Source organism: Panthera uncia, chromosome C2, assembly GCF_023721935.1.
Source record: "Panthera uncia isolate 11264 chromosome C2, Puncia_PCG_1.0, whole genome shotgun sequence".
NCBI lineage: Eukaryota > Metazoa > Chordata > Mammalia > Carnivora > Felidae > Panthera > Panthera uncia.
In genome coordinates, this window is record NC_064810.1 from 145761348 (window position 1) to 145782243 (window position 20896).

The window sequence follows — 20896 nt, forward strand, 5'->3', positions numbered from 1 at the left end:
GATACAGACTTGGGTTAGCCTGACTGCACCTTTCTGAACTTCCAGAGTGGCTGAAGGGCCACCCTGTCCCCTGGAACCCTGGCCGCCCTGGGTATTGGGGGGAAGGCAGGGGATAGGGGGACATCTTCAAGGTTGGGTGGCCTCTTTGAAGAGCCCTGGGACTGGGGCCCAGGTCTCAAAGGGAACTCTTCCTGAGGAGATCTCAAAGGTGGCCACCATGGGACCCCAAGACGCAGCCCAGTCCGGCCCTGGGAACCAGCAGAACTTGTGTGTGTAGAGGGTGATATGCAGGAAGGAGTCTCTTCCTGCTCACCATGTCATGAAAAGAAGTCACAGCCACCCCTCCACTCTTCCCTGGGCCCTCCATGTGAAAAGCACGGCTCAATGTCTAGAGGTAGAAATCGGGCACTCGTTTCCTTCCCACTGCCCTCTTTCTGCGCCCCCCCCCCCCCCCCTCACCTCAGCCACGAGTCCTGCCCCAGCCTCCCTTCCTCACCACCACCAGCACCTTATCTCCCCGGAATTAGGTAGGAGCCTCCTGATGGCTCTCCCTGCTTTCCTGTCCCCGCTAACCCACTCCCAACCCGAGAGAGTTGGAGAGATTGTTCTAAATCCTCTATGTGACCGTGGTGCTCTCCTGCTAAAATCCTGTCAGTGGTATCCTGTCCCAGTCAACCGGGGCAAACGTCTTAGGTTGGCATCACAACTCTCTTATCTATGGCTTCACAGTGCAGGTGGTGAGGCGGGGAGAGGAGGTGTCCCGTAGACCCCAGAGACACAGTTAGCAGCCTGTGTTGAATTTTCTCCACCAAATTAGCGATCCTAGTTTTCACTCTTAAAAAATGTCTTTTCAAATATTTAAAGGTAAAAACACCACAGACGAAAGACATACAGACCACGAATTAAAGGATCGGGTCCCCACAAACATTTTGGTCCCTGGATGAACAATCCCTTGCCTGGCCGGCACTCCTCCCCTGGGATGTTTACCCAGCCCAGGAGATGACTTCTTTCTAACTCTACAGTCTTTATCCTCTTCAGGTGTCTTCAGCTTTCCCTGTAGAACTAGGTCCCTTCCAACCCTTCCAGGGAGGACACTCCTTCCTCAGTCCTGTCACCCAAAGGGACTAGAGTTAGGGGTGGTATTATTCCTGCTTCGGATTTGCCTTTCTCTCAAACTTCCCTCTTTGGAGTTTAAGGTCACTGGCTTACACCTTCTTCCCAGGAAAACACACCTCTTTCCCTTACATTTTCAGCCTCTAACTTAGTCTCCTGTTTCTCTCCATCATTTTCGGAGGCTAAGGCACCAAGTACAGCTGTGCAGGTTGTTCACTGCACAGGGGCATCTGGCTGATAAATGGTGGGGGCTGCAATCTGTTTCATATTCAACTTGTCATTAGGTGGGTTCTGGTGACAGGCTGACTCTGCCTGAGGAAGGGCTACCTTTTTCTCATCTGCACAAAGGCACCATGTGGGCCCCATGGAGGCTGGCAGCCTCAGGGTTAGCCAGATGGTGGGCTGCAGTCCAGATTCTTACGTGAAGTTGCTGCCTTGATAATTCCAGCAGGGACAGAAGGAAATGCCGTCAGGAGGAATGCAATTAGCAGAGTGTCAGGGAGGAACACAAGTAGCAGGCACTTCCAGGGAATCTGAGAGAAGGCTGGTTGCAGCCTCTGCCGATTGGACACCTGAGAGCTGCCAGAGGAGCTCCTCGCCTACCTACCCAGGTGCCGGGTTCCGCTGGAGAGCTGGGCTAGGTGGGGGCTGGCCTGGAGTACGGCACATCTGTGACTGCTCCCAGACTCCCCAGGGAGGGCACTGACATCTCTCGTTCACTGACTGCCGAGGTCACAACACGGAGCCCTGGGGGGAAAAACCAGCCTGCCCCAAAGAGTCCCTTTGGCCCACCTCCTGTCCCCATTTTACAAACAGGAAAACAGGTCCAGAGAGGGAAAGGCCACCTGATGTAAGAGATGCCCAAGAGTCTTTCTGTTCAGTCTCTGAATTCTTTAAAAGATTTTTTTTAATGCTTATTTAGGAGAGAGAGAGAGAGGAGACAGAGCATGAGCAGGGGAGGGGCAGAGAGAGAGGGGGAGAGAGAATCCCAAGCAGGCTCCAGCTGTCAGCACAGAGTCTAACGTAGGGCTCGATCTCACAAACTGTGAGATCATGACCTGAGCTGAAATCAAGAGCTGGAGGCTTAACCAACTGAGCCGCCCAGGTGCCCCCTCTGAATTCTACTCTGGGTCCTGCTCTTCATTAATGCTTCTCCCTCCAGACCTGCTCCTCCCTCGGGTCCTCCCCCTCTGGACTTGCTCCTCCAAAGGAGGATCCTCCCCACTCCAGACCTGCTCCTCCCTGGGATCCTCCCCATTCCGGACTGGCTCCTCCCTGGGATCCTCTCCACTCCAGACCTGCTCCTCCCTTAGTCTTCTTTTTTTTTCTCCCTTAGTCCTTGGTGAGTGTCTCAGCTCATCAAACTTAAACCCCAGAGGGGCATGCTGGATCTCTCCCTCCCCGCCATGAGCCTGGCACACCCTTCATAGGCAAGTTTCCCACTTCTCTCCTCTGCCACCCACACTCTAAGTCCAAACGATTACCACTTTTCAGCTGCCCTGTGAATGGGTCTTCCCTTTGCACTACCAGAATCCCTCCTCATGAAAAATCTGAATTACTGGTTAAAAACCTCAACCTAAATTGGACTATGTCAGTTACTGGCTTCAGGCTTCCAGTGGCTTCTCAGTGAACTTAGGAAAAAATCCCAAGTCCTCAGTCAGTGCTCAGGGCCAGCACGGTCTGGCCTCTGCCACCTGTCTCTTTCCTCTCCTCCCTCCCCTGAGCTCTCTCTGCTCCAGCCGCCCTGGCCTCCACTGCATTGCCTTAGTGCCCATCCCACAGGCTGCTGATTCTCCCTCTCAATGATCCCCCAGCCCAGGATCTTTCCGGCCTCCGGGTCCTCAGACAGAAGCTGCAGTAGCACCCCCTCGGCGAGCCCGTCCATCCGTGAACACCTGCCTTAATGTTGTGCCTTACCCCCTTCTCCCTCCTGGCACTTCTTACCATTTATGACACGTGTTTGTTCTCTTGCTAAATGTCTCTTCAACCAGAACGTTAGGTCCCTGTGGGCAGATAGCATGGCTGTTTTCATGCTGTGTTTGTCTAGCCCATGCTTGTCATGCTAGTAGATGTTTAATAAATATTCACTGAATGAAAGAATGGCTGAATATATGCAGGGAAGGTTCTTTGGTTAATCAGTAACAAGAAAGCCCAGTTCCTAAAGAGGCCCCTCTTCTTTTCTGCCTTCTATGGGAACATTCATTTAAAAATATGATAAGTTGTGGGGCACCTGGGTGGCTCATTCGGTTAAGTGTCAGACTCTTGATTTCAGCTCAGGTCATGGTCTCACAGTTATGGGATCGAGCTCTGTGTCAGGCCCTGTGCTGACAGCACAGAGCCCGCTTGGGATTCTCTCTTCCTTTCTCTGCTCCTCCCCTGCTCACGTTCGCTGTCTCTCAAAATAAAAACAAACAAACAAACAAACAAACAAACAAACATGACAAGGTGTGTAAGCAAAGCCCAAAAGGTCATCGGCTCCAGGCAGTGAAAGACTGAATCATGACCAGCCCAAGACAATGGGGAACATGGGAGCCATAATTAGTCCTGTATCTGTCAGTCAATTGGTTATCAACTGCTGAGCAAATATTTAGCGAGCCCTTCCCACGTGTTTATCTTTTACGTGAAGAGCTAATCAAATCCCACGAATCCTTCAAAGACCTAGTTCTGGCACATCCTCCTCCACAAATCTCCTCCCGCACCCCCAATTGCTCACCCCCTTGACCCCTTCCCGTTTGCCTTCTCATTTCCTTGACAGGTGAGTACCCACTCCAGCTGGCACCACTTGTGCTGCCCTGGCTCCCTTGCTTCCACCCAAGGCTCTTACCTTGAACTGGAGAGAAGAACTTATAAATGAGGGGGCAGTCCAAGACGACCACCTGGCCCGGAGGGGTGGCTGGCCAGCAGGTGAGGTTGTCCCACATCTTGCTGCAGCCTGAGGGGTGAAGGCAGAGGACGCAGAGGTCAGCATGGCCACCAAGTGCCTCCAGGCTTGGGGCCTGAGTCCACAGGCACCCACTCTTCTTCTCCCTCCAGGCTCCCACCTAGAGGAGCCTTCAGTCTGGGAGGGGTGGGTGGCATCACCCTGCCCAGGCTGTAAAGGGCCTGTCCTGACAGGGAGTGGGGAGGAGGCATCACTACAGCTCCACAGTCCTCAGTGAGGGCTGGAGTGCCCCCTGGGGGTGTTTTGAACAGTGGTGGGGTTTTGTTTGTTGCAGAGATTGGAGGCCTCACCTGGCATTTGATGGGTCGTGCCAGGGAGATATTCTGTAAGCGGAGTATTCTGCAAGACTTTCAGACGAGCCACTGGGCCTTTGTGCAGGTGAAACTCTTTTGTAATGGCCGGAGTCTAGACTCTTCCTCCACCTCACATCTAAACACAAGGCACTTACCGCAGAGGCTTAACATACATGGGGTTTTCCCGAAATGCAACTGAGTAAAGGGAGAGAAGACTGTGCTTTCTCAAATGCTGAACATTATTAAGAGTTGTTCAAGGTTTTGGAAAATCACATTACCGACAGCAATGTTGCCCGTGAACCTGAGTCAGTGAAGCAACCGCTGTATGTATCTACATCTATAGCTACTGCATTCCCAGAGTTTATAGGGACAACCTTCAAACTGTGTCTTCTTATCTTTTAGTGTGATTGTGCCTGAATATGTACATAGTATTTTATTATAAATCACTTTCCTTTTTATGTTCCTTTTACAACCAGAACTTCATTTAAAAAAAAAAAAAATGAAGGCACATGTCCTGAATTTCATTGTATAGGAAAGGAGACATTAGAAAATATTTGTTATAAAAGGAGGTGTTGGGTGTGATGGGACGATGGGTATATTGGGGGTTGGCTAGTTCTTGAGGAGTCTTCATAGAACTCAAAAGCAACATAGATGCCCCTAACTCCGTCAAATTGTGACTTGTGCTGTGGGGTGGTGGTGTCCAGGACGGGAGTTCAAAGAAATCCCTGCACTGCAGGCCGTGTTTTCCACCACGTACGTATTAGCCTCGAGGGCTGGCTAGCGAAGGTGCACAGTGGAGTCCCTAGGGGGCTGCTTGAATCGGCAGATGCATGGTTTTGCCTGTTCAGGGTCTGGGTGCCCCTGAGGGACTGGAACTCCCCTGGAACCCCTTCCCTGAGGGAGGTTTAATTGTTTCTTTGCAACCCTGCCGGTCCCATAGATTTCCTTGGAAAACCCAACCCCTGAGCCAAAGTCAATGCCAGCTCAGCCAAGCCCAGCCCTGCCCAGGTCCGAAGGTTCCTAAGTTCTCAAGAAGGGGGCCTGGGGAGAGAGAGGAGGTGAAAGGATGTCGCCACGTGGGAAAGAGCCTCGGGACTCTGAGTGCTGGGGTGGGTGGCCCCGGGGAGGCGTACCTTCCGGGGCTGCAGCAGCCAGGTAGCACCTATGGCTGAAGGCTGAGAACACCCAGATCCACTCTGGCCCTGCCAGAGAACACAGCCGCCCTTCCTTGAGGGCCCCAAGCCCTTTTGTCCACTCTGTCATGACGCTTCCGTGGCCTTCTTCTGATTCCCGGTCCCTCCCCCGCTCCTGTGCCAGCCTCTCTGGAGGCCATGTAGGGGCTCATCATGCCAGGTAAATCCTGCTAGCGGTTCAAGACCCTATTAATAATATCAACAAATACTTATGTAGCCTTTGTATGTGCGAGGCACTGTTCTACCCTCTTTAAATACATAACTTATTTATTTAACCCTCCCATTTTACAGATGAGTAACTGAGGCAGGGAGCAATTCGGTAACTAAGCCCAAGGTCACATTGCTGGTGAATGGTGCAGCCTGTTCACATGTTCATACGCTCCCTCTCCAGCAAACCTCTTGCGCTCCTCTTCTTCTGAAGGGCTCGATGCCCATTTCTTGGGGAATTTTGCTCTGCTGGACTCTGTTCAGCCCTCTCTGACAATGCTGGGCACACCTTGTTTTATAGGCCAGTTATTGTGTCTGTGTCCTCACCAGACTTAGAGCTCTCTGGATCTTGAGCTGCAGCATAGTCAGAGAGCAGTTTCAGAGCTGGGTCTCTGGCCCTGAGCTCTGCTTCACCACAAGTGGCACAGGGAGAGGGAGACTGGGTGTTGCCCTTGGGTGGGGGGCTGCACTTGGCCTCAAGGAATCTCAACACCACCAGGACTGGGCTGCGAACTGTCCTGGGGTGCAGGCCAGTGGACATGGCAGGGAACCCTGGGAAGAAAGTCCATTAGAGGCATGTGGTCAGGGAAGCTTCCTGGAGGAGGCAGCAGGGTCAGGAAGCTGAGAAGGGAGTAACAGCCAAGAAAATGCTAGAGCACTGGGTGGCTCAGTCGGTTAAGCATCCAACTCTTGACATCGGCTCAGGTCACGATCTCACTGTTAGTGAGTTTGGGCCCCAGTCGGGCTCTGCACTGACAGTGTGGATTCTCCCTCTCTCCCTCTTTGTCTGCCCCTCTCCCACTCATGCTCACTTGCTCTCTCTCTCTAATTAAATAAATAAACAAATTGTTTTAAATCAGAAAACAAAATGCTGGCTATCTGGAGAGCCTGTTGTCCTGGGTTGGGCCTCAGGAGTATTCTCTGTGTGCCTGACCCAGAGAGGCCCCACAGGCCCCACCACACGTGTCCCCAGGCCCACAGAGAAACAGGGCTCTTGTTGGCTGTGTGTGTCACCTCCACAAGAAAGGGACTGCCACCTCAACAAGAAAGACAGCCTGGAGACTGGGGCGGGTGTGGCGAGGCAGGGTGGGGGCTTCCACTGTGCCATTTTATAGATATGTGTGCACCGACAGACACACACAGACAAGCACTCCCAGTCACACAGAACCACAGTCATGCGTGCAAATATACACACGTGCATGCTTACTTGCACATGGAAGGACAGACCCCAGCAAACAAAGGCACAGAGAGACACGCACAAGTCACAAACACACATGCATAGACATGACTGGGCACACCGCAGATATTCACACTCATACATCCACGATCACACACAGACAACACACAAAGACACTCAGAGTCAGACATAGAGCTTACAGACCCCAGACACAGAGACCGCTCCGGACGGCCGTGGGCCAGGAGCACGCATCTGGATGTGCGCGAACACGCACAGAACCCCACCCACACAAGGTCATGGGCAGACTCACTTGCCCTCCTCTGGATCCCAGGCTGTCTTCCTGGTGACAGGATGCTGGCAGCGGACAGGCACCCTGTGCCAGCAATTACCTCACCTGGATCACGAGGGTGGCTCACCCTTGGGGCCTAGGAGGCAGTGCAATGGGGCCTAGATCCGGGGTCAGGGCCTCTCTGGGCTACGTGCACCCCCAGATCCTACTGTTGGGGTTTGCTGAGGACGGTCCGCGGTGTCTCCTGCCTCTCCCACCTGGAGGGTGGGGAGGGGTGCATAGGCATAGGCAGTGGATGGTCAGTGGATGGTCAGGCCACCCCTCACCCAGGTCTCAGTCTTAAGGCCTCAGGAGACAGGAGTCTGTCCTTCCTCAAGAGCTGGGGAGGCAAAGTCCATCCATGAGGCTGCACGCACTCACTCACGGTGTAGGAAGCAGAGATTCTGGGCACCAGGGCCAAGAAGGAGGGATCCAGGAAGGGTTGCATAACTGTCAGTCTCAGAGAGGTGACAGGAGACGGGGGAGCCTGGGAGATATAAAGACGTTCCCTGCTCCTGAGCAATGCTGTTACATAACTGCAAGTTTGGCCCCAGGGGGGTGACCTGGCAGGGAGGCCCGGAGCAGGCACATCCACCCAGCGGCTCCAGCCCTTCTCTGCCCTCAGTGAGCCTCGAGCCACACCCACCCCCAGTCCCCAGGGGAAGTCTGCCTAGGTGCCTCCCACCTTCGCAGCCTCTCGGCTTCTCCACATCCTGCCCACCCTTCAGAATCTGGCCCGAGGGCACCTTGCAAAGGAAGGCCTCTGGAAGCCCTCCCATTCCTTCCCCAGGCTGTTGTGCCAAGTGTGGGGCGCCCGGGCTAGGGAGGCGTCATCTGATGTGATGGCCTTGCTGGCTCTGGGCAGCTGGGCAGCGTCGGCCTGAGGGTGCCTCTGGCACCGCCCTTCACGCCCTCGCACTACCAGGCTGGAGCTCTCCCACACCCCCTGAGCAGGGGGAGCCGGGCCCGCATGTGCTCAGCCTCTGAGTCTGACTGAGACTTGTCTCATCGGCGGCACAATGAGCGGGTGGTTCATCTGGCCTGCTGAAGGTGGGTTGGGATGGGGAGGGACGCGTGTGTGCCTGGGGGCCTGTGTGTGTGCGGTGGCACCTCTGGGTGCAGAGCTTGTGGTTGGGAGGAAGAAGCTGGGCCTCAGAACCCCCCATGTAGTGTGTTCTCCTGGGCTAACAGCAGGACGCTTCCAGACCAGGGGCAGATGATGGGACCAGAGAGGCCTGTTAGGACTTCTCGCTTCCTGGCCCCCCAGCTTCTCTCGGCGTCCTCTCCTCACCCCCAGCAGCTCCGTGGCGCCATTCCCATCTGATGCGTGTGGGAGGCATGTACCCTGGATCTGGGCTCACGGGGTGAGGAGAAGCAGGGCTCCCTGGAGGTCTGCGGCCCTCTCTTCCTGCTGGGCCTCACCTGCCGTGTCATTCTCCAGCTGGGCCTCCTCCAGGCACTGCTTGTGCTGTACCTCTATCAGCTGCAGATAGTAACATTCCTCCTGCTGCAGGATGGTTGCCCGGGTGCCCTGGGGAACAGAGACAGGGGGAGGGGGGACCCGTCAGCCTCATCCACGGCCTACCTCTCATCCACAGACTCCAGGAGCATGAGACCCAACAAGGCCTGTCACTTGACCGACCCAGCTTCCAGATGGAACCCCAGTCCCAACCCCAGACTAAAACCCAACCCTGACCTGGATTGGACCCAGAACTCTTGACCACAGTCCCCAAAGCTGGGTCTGCCTTGAGGGCCCTGTCATGGCTTCCTGGCGGATCCAATAGTGCTGCAGCTGTAACAACTTAGTCTTTTTGTGGGTGGCACCCCTCTGGCACCTCTCTGTAGAGCTCAGAGCTGGCCCTCTGGACTCTGCTCCCCTCCAGCCTGGGTGGGGAGTCCTCAGTGCTTGCCTCAGACTCTGCGGATGAGTGGGGCTCAGCTAGTGCTACCTGGTTATGAGGAGTTGGTCCCTGGAGCCAGGCCTGGGAGGAATCCAGGAGTCTGGCTGCATCTTCCAGCCTCTGCCCTCGTTCCAGGAGCCTGTGCTCGGTCTCCTGGGTCACCAGGCTGGGAAGGGGACACTGGCCCTCTTTACCGACACATCACCTGCCTTCTTCTTAGCTTCTAAACAATTTAAGCCATATCAGATCTAATGAAGGAAGGGAGGTTTCAGGAAATAAGGGAGGCCCCTCTAGGTTGTCTTGCCATCCCACCAAACCTCCTCTGTCCCTACTCCTGCCTCTGGGAGGTGGGGAGAAGTGATGGGAAAGCCCATGCCTCTCCCCTCCCCTTTCCTGCACCCTACGAGGGGATCAGGGATGGAACCAGACCTGTGTGAAGGCATGGGGGGTGGGCAGGCATTGGCATTGGGGCCAACAGGTGAGCAGGGGTGATGGCTGCCCAGGAACAGATAGAAAAAAAAAACAAAACAGGCCTTGGGAACCACTGGGTGGGCAAGGGCAGGTGAAGGCCTCCATGGAGGAACCACTGAGCTGGTAGAAGCTTCCGCTGGTCTGTTTGGCTTTAGGGAAGTGGCTGCAACCCCACATCGGTTTCCTCATCTTTGCCCAGGGAAGAGAATGCCATAGTCCCCAACAGTCTTGTTCAGCAAGGCAGCTCCAGAATCAGAGACTCTCAGTGTCTCTTCCAACTTGTTCCTTCTGGCCTGGGACAAGGTCCTTACGTCCCTCAGTTTCCTTGTAGGCCAAACGGGCCTCTACCAACTCCCCTGCTGACTCAAAGCCTTGTTGCAGTGGGGCTATGGGGGAAAGCATTTCTTTCCTTAAGTGTATCCCCATCTGGCCTGCTACCAAGGGTGTGACTTTGACCATTGTTCTAAGTCAGGTGATCCCCCGGAGGGATAAGCATTCCAGGTGCCAGGGAGCTCTCCATTGCTATAGAGGAAGGGGGTCCAAGCTGAAGCTGGACAACTCAGTGCCCAAGAAGCTGTGCAGCTGAGTCCCTTCCACTTAATACTCTCTCATCCCTTGTGGAGGCCTTGGTGGAGCCTCACTGTCACAGAGGTCCTCACCGTCCAACCTTCCCATGTGCAGCTAAGCACCACTGCTGGCCTAGCCCAAGGGAGGATGTCCTTGTCCAGGATGCCTTCAGACTCCCTAGCACTTAGACCTCGCTCACCCATGTGCCATGGCCTTGAAGGCCCACCGGGTTCCATCTTGGACCTTTAACTTTATCATCTAATTGGGGTAAAGGCATTAGCTGGTTAAGTCTTTAAAGCTTGGCATATGGAGAGTAACAAAGGTCTATTATGTAGCAGGATATATGTTTGTTGTTGTTGTTGTTGTTGTTTGTATAACTGTTTAAAAGAAAATATATGAGACTTTAAGGAAATGTGCAAAGGTCCCTCTTTGGGGGTCCCATGCTTCCCTTCCTGTTCAAAAGCATTACTGAGACTGAAACACTCAAGATGCTCTATCTCAAGAGATCTGTGGCTGGCTCGTGCTGTTCAGGCATGGGAAGAGGGGTGGCCAAAGGACCCCAGGGGTGGCCTCTGGAAGAAGAACCTGGGGATGGGCTCGTGTCCCACTCTTGGGCTGTCTTGCTTGCCTGGAGCATGCTTCTCCCCAAAGTGCCTTCCCAGCTCCAGCAACAGGGTTCGCTCTGCCTTCTGCCCCTTCTCCCCTCCGCTCCCCCCACAACATGAACGCAGGATGGATGGTAGTAAACATTTCTTGTTGCTGCTTTCCTACCATCCTTTACCCTCCTCTGGTGCCACGTCCTCATCTCTATCGGGGAAACCACCACCTTCCCCACCCCTAGTTCTTGGGGTTCTGATGAACCCTCTGCTAAGAAATCAACATGTGATCAGACTTGAGCCCATCAGAGCTTTCCTGGCCTTAGTGCCTGGCACATGGCCCCAGTCAGGCTGTTCAGAGCCAGCAGGCTCATTCCTGGGGCTTTGGATTTTGATTTCCCACTAGACTGGAAACCTCAAAGGGTGCAGGGGCTGGAACTATTGTCACCATCTTGTTTTTTCTTGTGTTGTTGTGGAACACAATGATGAAAGCCACACGGGTAAAGCCTGAATAAAGAGATAGAGAAAAACTGGATCCTCTTGACATCATCTAAGTCCCTGGATGCAGCCATGTCTGAAAGTAGCCCTGCTTCCAACAACATGAGTCAATGTCTATCTTTATTTCTAGAATCAGTTGAGTTTTCTATCCCTGTAACCAAGAGAGTCCAGACTAGTGCTCTGAGGACAGGACAATGGATGCCCTCATTTACTAGGTCCTCTTAAGCCAGAGCTGTGGCCATGCTGCTTACCAAGAGATAATTCTTCTTCAAAATTACTGAGGGCATCATAGGGTTCCTAGTAGCTTCTGACGTTGGAAGGCTATCGGGTCAGCTTCTCTAGCCAAGTCTGCCTGCACCGCCCATCAGCACAGCCATAAAGCCTTTCCTGAGAGGCAGTTTGCAGAGCAGGGGCAGGAGGCCCTGGGATAACCTAGGAGCCTGGGGTACCTCTGAATAAAGTGAGCATGGTCTGGAAGATGAGCTCTGTCTTTACCACAGCTTAGTTGAATGCTAGAGCCCATCTGAAGAAGGGTAGGGGAAGGAGAGACCAAAAGAGGGATCTGAGGTCACCTAGCAAATGCACATTCCTAGATAGGACCTATATCTCTGACCACTAGTCTGGACTGCATCAATTCCTCTCCATGGCCTTGCTTTGGGCCATCTGGTCTACCATTGCCCTTTGGGGGACAGGGCCAGGGCAGCTCCCTGTAGTCCTTATCATTGAGGAATTCAGGCAGACTTTGAACTTCCTCTTCCACTTATTTCCCTATGCTAAACATCCTCATTATCCCTCTGGACTGCAGACACGCGGAGCTGGAAAATTCCCAGCCAGATACAGCCAAGCCTACTGATTCTAGTACGAAGGTATGAAAATGTCTAATCCATGCAAGGTTGCAAAAGCCTGGGGTGACTGCAGCAAGGGGTCCTGAGGCATCAGGAGACAAGCTGTGGGATACAGGCAGGGGCCAGGTCTCCAGTACCTGCCTGGGCCAGTGTACTAGTTTTCAGCACCACCACCTGCACCTCAGGGTCCCCAAAGCCTAGCAGTCAAAGCCCACACTTCAAAACTGGCATTCAAGTCCCTCCTTATTTCGACTACTGCCTACATTTCCCAACTTGTCTCCTGAGGCCCCGCGTGGAGAGGAGAAAACAGGGCTTTCTCTCAAGCCCTCACCAATTCCTGTGCTGGGCTGAGCTCCAAGTGGGCTTAAAGTCACCTGACCCTGTGGGTGGGTTGAGGTGAGAGTTTCAGGCCCGACCGAGTCCCCAGCACCTTCTCTATCACAGGAGTTCCTGAGCCCAGAAGAGGAGACCCAGGCAAGGGTGAGGCAGTCTGTAGCCTCCCTTCATTCCAGGTCCTCTTATGTCCCCTGCCATGGTACTGGCTGCAGGTGGGAGGTGACGGACTGGAAATTGGCAGGAGAATCCTGAGTCTCTGGTTGGGGGCAGGGATTAACCAAGTCTTGCTAATTCTGCCGGCTTACTTGGGTCCCTTTCTCTCTATCTTTCTCCCTATCTCCACCGTGAGGGCTTTCTCCCGCATGTGGGGCTCACTGAGATCTGGGGTAGGGTGTAGATGCTGGGAGTTGTGGCTGTTAGACGCTAGGGGCTCTGAAAGACAGGGTGGAGGGCTGACTCAGGTTTTGTGGGTGCCATACCCACCCCTCAAGGGAAGCTTGAGCCCACAGCTATTGTCTGGAATCAGAACTCCCGGCCTCCTCCCCCTATTGAAATAATGGGGCAACAAAGAGTCACAGGAGGAAACTGAGGACCTAGAGAGAAAGCAGTGTGGTCAAAGGCACACAGGACCCCAACCCAGCTTCCCAGGCTGTGCCCTTCATTCTGGCTTTTGTGTTTGAATTGGTAAGGAGATGGAGAGGGTGTATGGGGGCAAAGGGGAGAGGAAGGAGAAGGAGGAGGGGGAGGGGGAGGAGGAAGGGGGGAGGATAAGGAGGAGGGGGAGGAGGAGGAGGGGGTGTTGGAGGAGGAGGAGGAGGAGGAGGAGGAGGAGGAGGAGGAGATAAGGGCAGAGGGGAGGAAGTGGGGGCACAGGAAGGTAAGGTAAGTCATGCGATCCAGAAGTCACAGAAAAGAGGAGAAACCCACTCCCAGCTTCGCAGAGGGCACTCCAAGAAGTTGAAATCAGGCCTTGTCCTATTGGGAAGGGGCTCGAGGGAGACCCCTGGGGTGATGGGGAATGTGGAATAGCTTGATCTGAGCGGTGTCTACACGGGTGAACATATGGGTGACAATTGCCTGAGCCGTCACTTCAGATATGTATGTGACAATTCCCCGGGATGTCACTTCAGATTTGTACATTTTATGAACTGAAAAATGTCTCCTGCGTCCCGGGGCAGCCCGGGGCATGCTACAGCTGCTTGGGAAGAGGCAACGTCTCTTGGTGAGACGGCAGGGCCCAGTTAAGTCTGCAGGTTCCAGAATCAGACTGCCGGCCACTCCCTGGCTGGGAGACATTGGGTGAGTCTTCCCGCCTCGTCTGTAAAATGGGGACAAATGACAGCGCTGTCCACTCCCAGGGCTGTGTCCGGGGTCACACATAAATGGCACTAGGGGACTGCCGACCAAGGTTAGCAGTTGTTGTCAAAGGCCCCGCCAGCCCTACATGCCAGGCCAGCCTTGTGAGGGGACCCCGGCCTCGCCACGGCCTTGACGAGCGCCGCAGAACCCCAGGCAGTCTGATAGACAGACAGCAGCTGTACCCACCAGAAGGCAGGTCTCGAGTTGGGCATTCCCACCCCCCCCCCCCACTGCAGTCTGATTTCTTCCTCATCCCTGTATTTAAAAAACTTTTTTAAATCATTTATTTACTTAAAAAAATTTTCAATGTTTATTTATTTATTTATTTATTTTATTTATTTTTTTTTTAATTTTTTTTTTCAACGTTTTTTATTTATTTTTGAGACAGAGAGAGACAGAGCATGAACGGGGGAGGGGCAGAGAGAGAGGGAGACACAGAATCTGAAACAGGCTCCAGGCTCCGAGCCATCAGCCCAGAGCCTGACGCGGGGCTCGAACTCACGGACCGTGAGATCGTGACCTGGCTGAAGTCGGACGCTTAACCGACTGCGCCACCCAGGCGCCCCAATGTTTATTTATTTTTGAGAGAGACAGAGTGTAAGTAGGGGAGGGGCAGAGAGAGAAGAGAGGGGGACACAGAATCCAAAGCAGGCTCCAGGCTCCGAGCTGTCAGCACAGAGCCCGGCGCGGGGCTCAAACTCACAAGCTGTGAGATCATGACCTGAGCTGAAGTTGGACACTGAACCACCCAGGCACACCCATTTTTAAATTTTTTTTTTTAATTTTAGAGAGAGAGAGAGAGAGAGAGAGTTTGAGCGGGGGAGAAGGGCAGAGGGAGAGAGAGTATCTTAAGCAGGCTCCCCGCTCAGCTTGGAGTCTGACGGCTCAATCCCATGACTCTGGGATCACAACCTGAGCTGAAATCAAGAGTTGGACACTCAACTGACTGAGCCACCCAGGCACCCCTCCCTGCATGTATTTTTATATCTTTTTTACTGATAGTCTGAAGCCTCCCCTCTAAATATCCAAATTTTGCCACCCATACCTCCTCCTGGGAAAGGCTGAACTCTGGGTGGTAGCGCGGGGTGCAGCGGTAAAGACAGAGAGGGAGACACAGGGATGCACGTTTGGGCTTGGGGCAAGAAAGAACTTTCCATATTGCAGGGTGGTCCCGGGACAAGGGCTCTCATTATCAGAATACAAGCAAAGATGTTCGGCCTGTGGTTAAGCCTGGCCTCACCTAAGGGCCCTTCTTGTGAGGTGTACTTAGGGGCACAAAGCCTCTCAGAGTTTCTTTGCAGAGGACCACCGTGGCAATAGCCAGCGAGGCAGGAGCGGCAGGGACTCAGGTTTAAATCTTCTGCCTCTTGGAAGTCATCCTGGGGACTCTTGGAGAAAGAGGACTCAGTTTACACCCGTGGTGTCCGGGGTGGGGGTGGGGCGATATTGGTGTTGGGGCCCCATGCAGAGGGCTGAGCCACGAGGCTGCGAGACTTCCAGAGTCAGTTGGTGACCTCTTCCCCTCTTCTGATGACAGATTGCGCAGAAAGCTTGTTTTTCAGATAGCGGGGGCGGGAGGGACTTCCTGAGAGATATGGACCCTCACATCATGAGCCACAAGGAAAGGAGTGCAGATAAAGTCTGGGTCATGTTCCAGTGAAGGGCTGGATGTCCACCCACCCCCCAGCTCGCTGTCCAGGCTCGTCACAACCCAGGGAGGAATGCTCCTCGCTATCAGACCCAACCCCTTGATGATACTGGGGTGCTTGACTAAATACTGTTTGGAGATATTTGAACACAAGATATTCAGGAATGCCTGTTCATTTTGTTAGCCGTGGTGGTGGTATTATAGTTACATGGGAAAATGTCCTTCAGTTTTAGAGATGCATCTTAAGACAATTTGCAGCACAAGGTCATCATGTCTGTAATTTACTTTAAGATACTTCAGCCGCGAAAGGGAAATATTGCAAATACGAACTGTCACACCTAGGGGTTGGGGGGACGAGCACGGGCAGTTCCCATCCTGCCATTTTGCTGACATCACTCCAAGGAATGGGTATTTCCATGCTCATGATATTATTCTCCTTTTTAAAATCTATTTGAAAATCTTCACAATAAGGTTTGACTAAAAAGTCTCATCATGTGGTGGAGACATTAAGCTGTGTCTCTATTACTTCTGAAATACATCTAAGGTGTGCGTGAGACTTGGCACATAGTATACATTTGTGATGGGAAGTCACACTGGGGAGGGCAGAGCGTGGGAGGTTGAGTAGCAAAAGCAGGGAGAAAGCGACAGGGCTTCGTCTAGTCCCCTGGCCCCATTCCTGCATCCACTGCCGGAGGGGCCGCAGTGAGGGGTCCCTGCGAGTGGCAGGCTCACACAGGCTGGGTTGCCACCGAGGCTGCCCCCTGTGCGAGGAGGCCCAGTGCCTGCCACCCAGCCTTCCCTGAGACAACTCGTCACCTATTTGGGCCTGGAGCCATAACCCCACATTGCCTGGCTTACCTCATGAGGACCACCCCAGTCCCCAGAGCTCCTGAGCTGGGGCATCAAGAGAAGAAATGGCCTATCTCAGTTCACAAGGCACTTTGTCCTTCAAGCATCCTGGAAGTCCTGACTGGAGGACCAATCCCCTTCCACAGAGTCCTGAGGCTCAGAGGGAAAATTACGCCCCAGTTGCAGGGTGCAGCTGGCTTCCAACCCAGCCCTCTCGCCCCATTTCTCCTACGCCGGGGCCAACGTTCCTACCCTCCCTTTTGTGATGAGCAAACTGAGGCCCTTCCACAGAGATCAGCTTGTTCTCAAGGTCAACTGACCATTGCCACAGAGTAGGGCGAGGACCAGGTCTCATGTGCTCCAGAAACGTCAGGGAAGGCTGAGACTCAGAGCACCAGGACGGGAGGCTGGAAACTTCGAGGAGGAGGTCACTCTTCAGCACAGTCCCCCAGGAGCCCTGGGCGGGCCTGAGGTTGTCACTTTGCTCAAGGAGGAGGCCCTGACCCCACTGTAGCCGTGTTCCCAGAAGCCCACAGGGTGGTCAGCTGGGGGCCAAGGGAGACTGGTCAGCTGTGGACAGCCTCTGGAGAGGCTGGGAGCCGATGGCCAGGGCGGGATGCCTATGGCAGACTCAGCCCTTCAGGAGCAGGTGGCCAGCAACTGCCTCAGAGAGGAATTAGAGGAGCCAAACCTTCCCCAAACCCCTGGGCCATCTCAGCCTCAGAGGGGAACCTGGGACCTTCTTCCTCCTTCTGGGGTCAGGCCCATTGGTCCTGCCAACAGAGGCTCCTTTATAGTCTCTGGTGGAAGGTTGGCCCATGTGGCGAAACTCTTTGGGGCATTGTCTTGCCTCCTCCAGGGAGCCTTCCCTGACTGCTTCTCTCAGCTACTCTTGCCTCAGTTCTGGGAGATGTTCCTCACGCCCCGGGGCCCTCCTCCTGGCTTACTGGCTCTGCTCTCCCTGACCAGCCTGGGAATCTTCCCAGGGAAGGACCTGGGTCTGTTCCTCCTCTGACACCCCTCTCCTTGTCCCTGGGCTGGGCATTGCCCTGTCCAGTTCTGCTACCATTGAGGAGCCCCGTGTCTGCTGTCCAGGGGGTAGGGGCGGTAGAAGGCCTGCCTGACAGGTGGCCTTGGGGCAGACTTCCTCTTCTGAGACACTAGACGTTTTCTTTCCCTTTTTTTGCTTCCCTGTTCAGAGATTTCCCCTTCCCTGACTGAGGTCAGGGCACCATAAATAGGAGCGATAAGGCCTTGGGTCTTTAAACTGAACTTTGCAGCTGCCATTTTATGACTCTGATAACATCAGCCCCCTCAACCCTGAGTCTGGCTGGAGCGGGACTGCCTGGTGTCCATTCAGTGAGGGAGAAAGTGCTGTCTGGTGGGGAGGAGGGTCAAGTGCAGAAGCATGTGGGGAGCCCTTCATCCCAGGCGGCCCTCACCTAGTCCTGGGTGGGTTCCTTGTCCTCCCTCTTCAGACCCAGCCCTGCACTGGGCTGTGGGGGACAGCAAAAATGACAGACCACAGCCCTTGATCCATGGGGGTGGTCAGAAGAGCCCAGGCTGGGAGGTGGGTAGGGCTGAAGAGTGGGGTCAGAGTGGGGGGAGGGCTGAGTGGGCTGGAGCAATCAGGGAAGGCTGTCTGGAAGAGGTGATAGAGTGGGGTATTGAGTGAATAAAATGTGGAAGGACAGGGAACAGTAGGCATTGGAGGAGGCAGGCTTGGACTGCCTCAGGAGGTGGGGGGAGATGTGGCCTAGCACGACAGGAGGCCCTGCTGAAAGTATTCCACCCCTGGGCTGAGAAGCCTCCAAGGATGGGGAGTGAGGTACCAGTGGTGGTCCCAAGAAACCTGGCTCATCCAAGGAGAATTTGAGTGGTCACAGCCCAGTTGGGAGAGCCAGAGGGCTGTTGGCGAGGCCCGGAGGCTCCAGGACACTGAGGGGCTCTAAGTTTGTGCCAGGGCTGTGGAGCTGTGGCCTCAGGGCCAGAAGCAGGTGGGGCTTTGAGTGCTCAGGAGGTGGGTGTCATGTCTCTCGATGGGAGGAGGGGAGGCTCCTACCAATTGTTATTAAGTTCTGCTCCCAGGACAGGCAATGAGCTTCTCGTCCCCAGGATGTACAAGACATTAGCTAGATGGAAACACAGAGATTCCTGATTTGGTGGAGGTGATGGTAAGGGAGGTAATTATGGGCTAGAAGAGAGTAGGTGATCAATATACTCTACGCACCCAGCAGTCAACCTGGAGCTGGTGCCACACCTGGGACCCACTTGGGTTTTAGGCTCTGACTAAGCAGCAACCCCAGATTCCTCAAGCAGCAACCCCGGATTCCCCCAGATTCCTGGGGTAGGGAAAGAGAGAAAATCAACCTCAGTCCTGGTCTGATTAGGGGGGAACAGGTGTCTTTGGGACTTATTTTGCCCATCTGTAAAATGGGCTTAGGTGGATTCAGTGAGTCTTGAGGTCTTCCCTGATCTTAGAGGGAGATGATCCATGCATCTCCTACCTGAACCAGGATCTGCCCTGCAGGTGAGCCACCCACAGCCACACACAAGGGCACAGCCACACATCAGAGGCATACACATACCTGCGTGGGGATGAACCAGGAGTGGGAGGAAGAGGATGCCACTGCCTCTTGGCTGTTCACACCTTGCTCAGCTTTCCCCATGCACAAGTCTGGCCCTTCCTCATAAACACCACCCTCAACCCCTCACTGCCCACCACCGTCCACCTCGGGCTCTTACCTTTCAGCTCTGCTCAGTGGGAGGGCACAGGAAGGGCCTGCCAGTCAGCCGCCTTATCCCCAAAGCCCCTTCCCAGCGCTGGGTCTGCTGCTGGGACGTCACTCCTACACGTAACACACAACACCCCGCAGACACCTCCAGCCGGGCACAGCCCATAACGACGACCCTCACAGCCTCCCTCCCTTCCACCCACGGTCTACCGGGCCTTCCGTTCCAATCGACCACAGTCCCCAACCTTGCACCCACTGACTTCCTCTCCCCACGCACGACGCAGCCACGACACCGAAGGCAAGTTTGGGGAGCACGCTTTCTCCTGGCGCCCCTCCACCGGTGTCTCAGATCACCGCGCCGAGCGGGCTCCCAGCGGCGCTGGGAGGGACTAGGCGCGACCGAGATCCCATCCCTCGGGTCTAGATCCAGTCCGAGGCTGAGCTGGGAGGCGAGACCCAGCGCTCCGTGCCCCCATTCCCCTTACACAGACGTGCGCACAGACGGCCCGGCTCCCGCCGTCCCCCCACTCCACCCGCGGCGGCCGGGACTGGGGGGGGGGGGCCCGGCGGACACTCACTGCGGGGCCGAGAGCGCAGGCGAGGACGCCGGCCAGCACGCATAGCCAGCGGGCCGGCGGCGGGCTAGTCGGGCGCATGGTCCGCCCTGAACCCGCGACAGGCGGCCCCGCGCCGGGAATAGGCGGGCGGGCTGCGCACCGCGCGGTCGACGGCGGGGAGCCGGGCCGAGTGGCGCTGCCGCGGTGGCCCCAACGCGAAGAGGCGCAGCTCGGGGCTGGAGGCGGGCCCCGGGGGCTCGTCTGACGGGCGGCGGGTCTAGCCAATGGATCGGCAGGGGCGGGGCCGCCGCTCAGGTGTGGGGCGGGGCTGGGGGCTCCCCCGCCAGTGGGGTGTCCCTGCGATCTCGCCGCGGATCACCCACGTCAGTCCTCCTCAGTCGCCGGGGATTCACAAGCCTTCACCCCTTCGGGCCGCATCCTCGGGAGTGTTGAGACCCCAACACGCCACATCCTCCCCTGCTTAGATCACAACGTTTCCAAGCGCCTGGTTGAGATCTCCCACTCCCACACGCCCCCTCAGCCCCACCCCAGGACGCTCTTCACGTCCACCTTCAGAGCCACCTCCTCCAGGAAGTCTCCCTGCCAGCCTCCCCATTTCCCATTTCTGCGCGTCGGAGGACCGGTGCGGGCGGGCCGGACTATGAGACAGGACAGGTCACTTCTTATCCCCCAGGCTGCGGGCTGCGGGCTGCGGGCTGCGGGCTGCGGCCTGCGTAGGGCCCTAGGTCGTAAGCGACCCGCAGGTGGGGCGCGTGGTTTGGTTCATTTTCAATCGCCCCAACCCATCCCTCGCCGGGACAGGCAGAGCAAGGGGAAACAAGAGCGCGAGTGAGGCCCGACGCTGGGATCCTCGGTGCCACCTCTGAGCCCAGGCGACCTGGCAGGACGCGCTTAGCACCGGCTGGGCTTCCGGGCCCTTCACGACCAGGGAGTGAGGGGGCCGTGCTTTAGGGAGGATGGCACGTCCGCGCCCTCACGCGCCCCTGCCCGGGCACCTCCCGAGGGAGGCTGGGCCGAAGTTCCAGCGCCCCCATGCGGGGAGGGAAGATCTGTCCCCGGTGCTCGCGACCAGGCTGCGCAGCCTACCTAAAACGAAGCTGAAGACCTCCTCCCCCTCCTCCCCCCGCCCCACCTTCCTTGTTTTACAGCCCGGGAAACTGAAGTGCAGAGAAAGGCCTGGATTCGGGCCGCCTGTTTCTGGTGCCTCGCTTCCAACACCGGGCGAGTCGGCCTCTGGGTGACGACGGATCAGCCTGCGTCC

At 55.5% G+C, this 20896-nt stretch overlaps 1 protein-coding gene across 1 annotated transcript in view; it reads right to left on the reverse strand.

The window, feature by feature from the left end:
- VIPR1 (vasoactive intestinal peptide receptor 1) overlaps positions 1-19834 on the reverse strand; it is a 33441-nt gene extending 13607 nt beyond the window's left edge. Inside the window, exons 1-3 of the mRNA XM_049628942.1 lie at positions 19636-19834; positions 8675-8783; positions 3938-4045 (exon numbers count right to left, since the gene is read on the reverse strand). Coding sequence (XP_049484899.1) covers positions 3938-4045; positions 8675-8783; positions 19636-19713 — 295 coding nt within the window. The 5' untranslated portion in view covers positions 19714-19834. The remainder of the gene's footprint in view (positions 1-3937; positions 4046-8674; positions 8784-19635) is intronic.
- Between the last annotated feature and the right edge of the window lie 1062 nt (positions 19835-20896).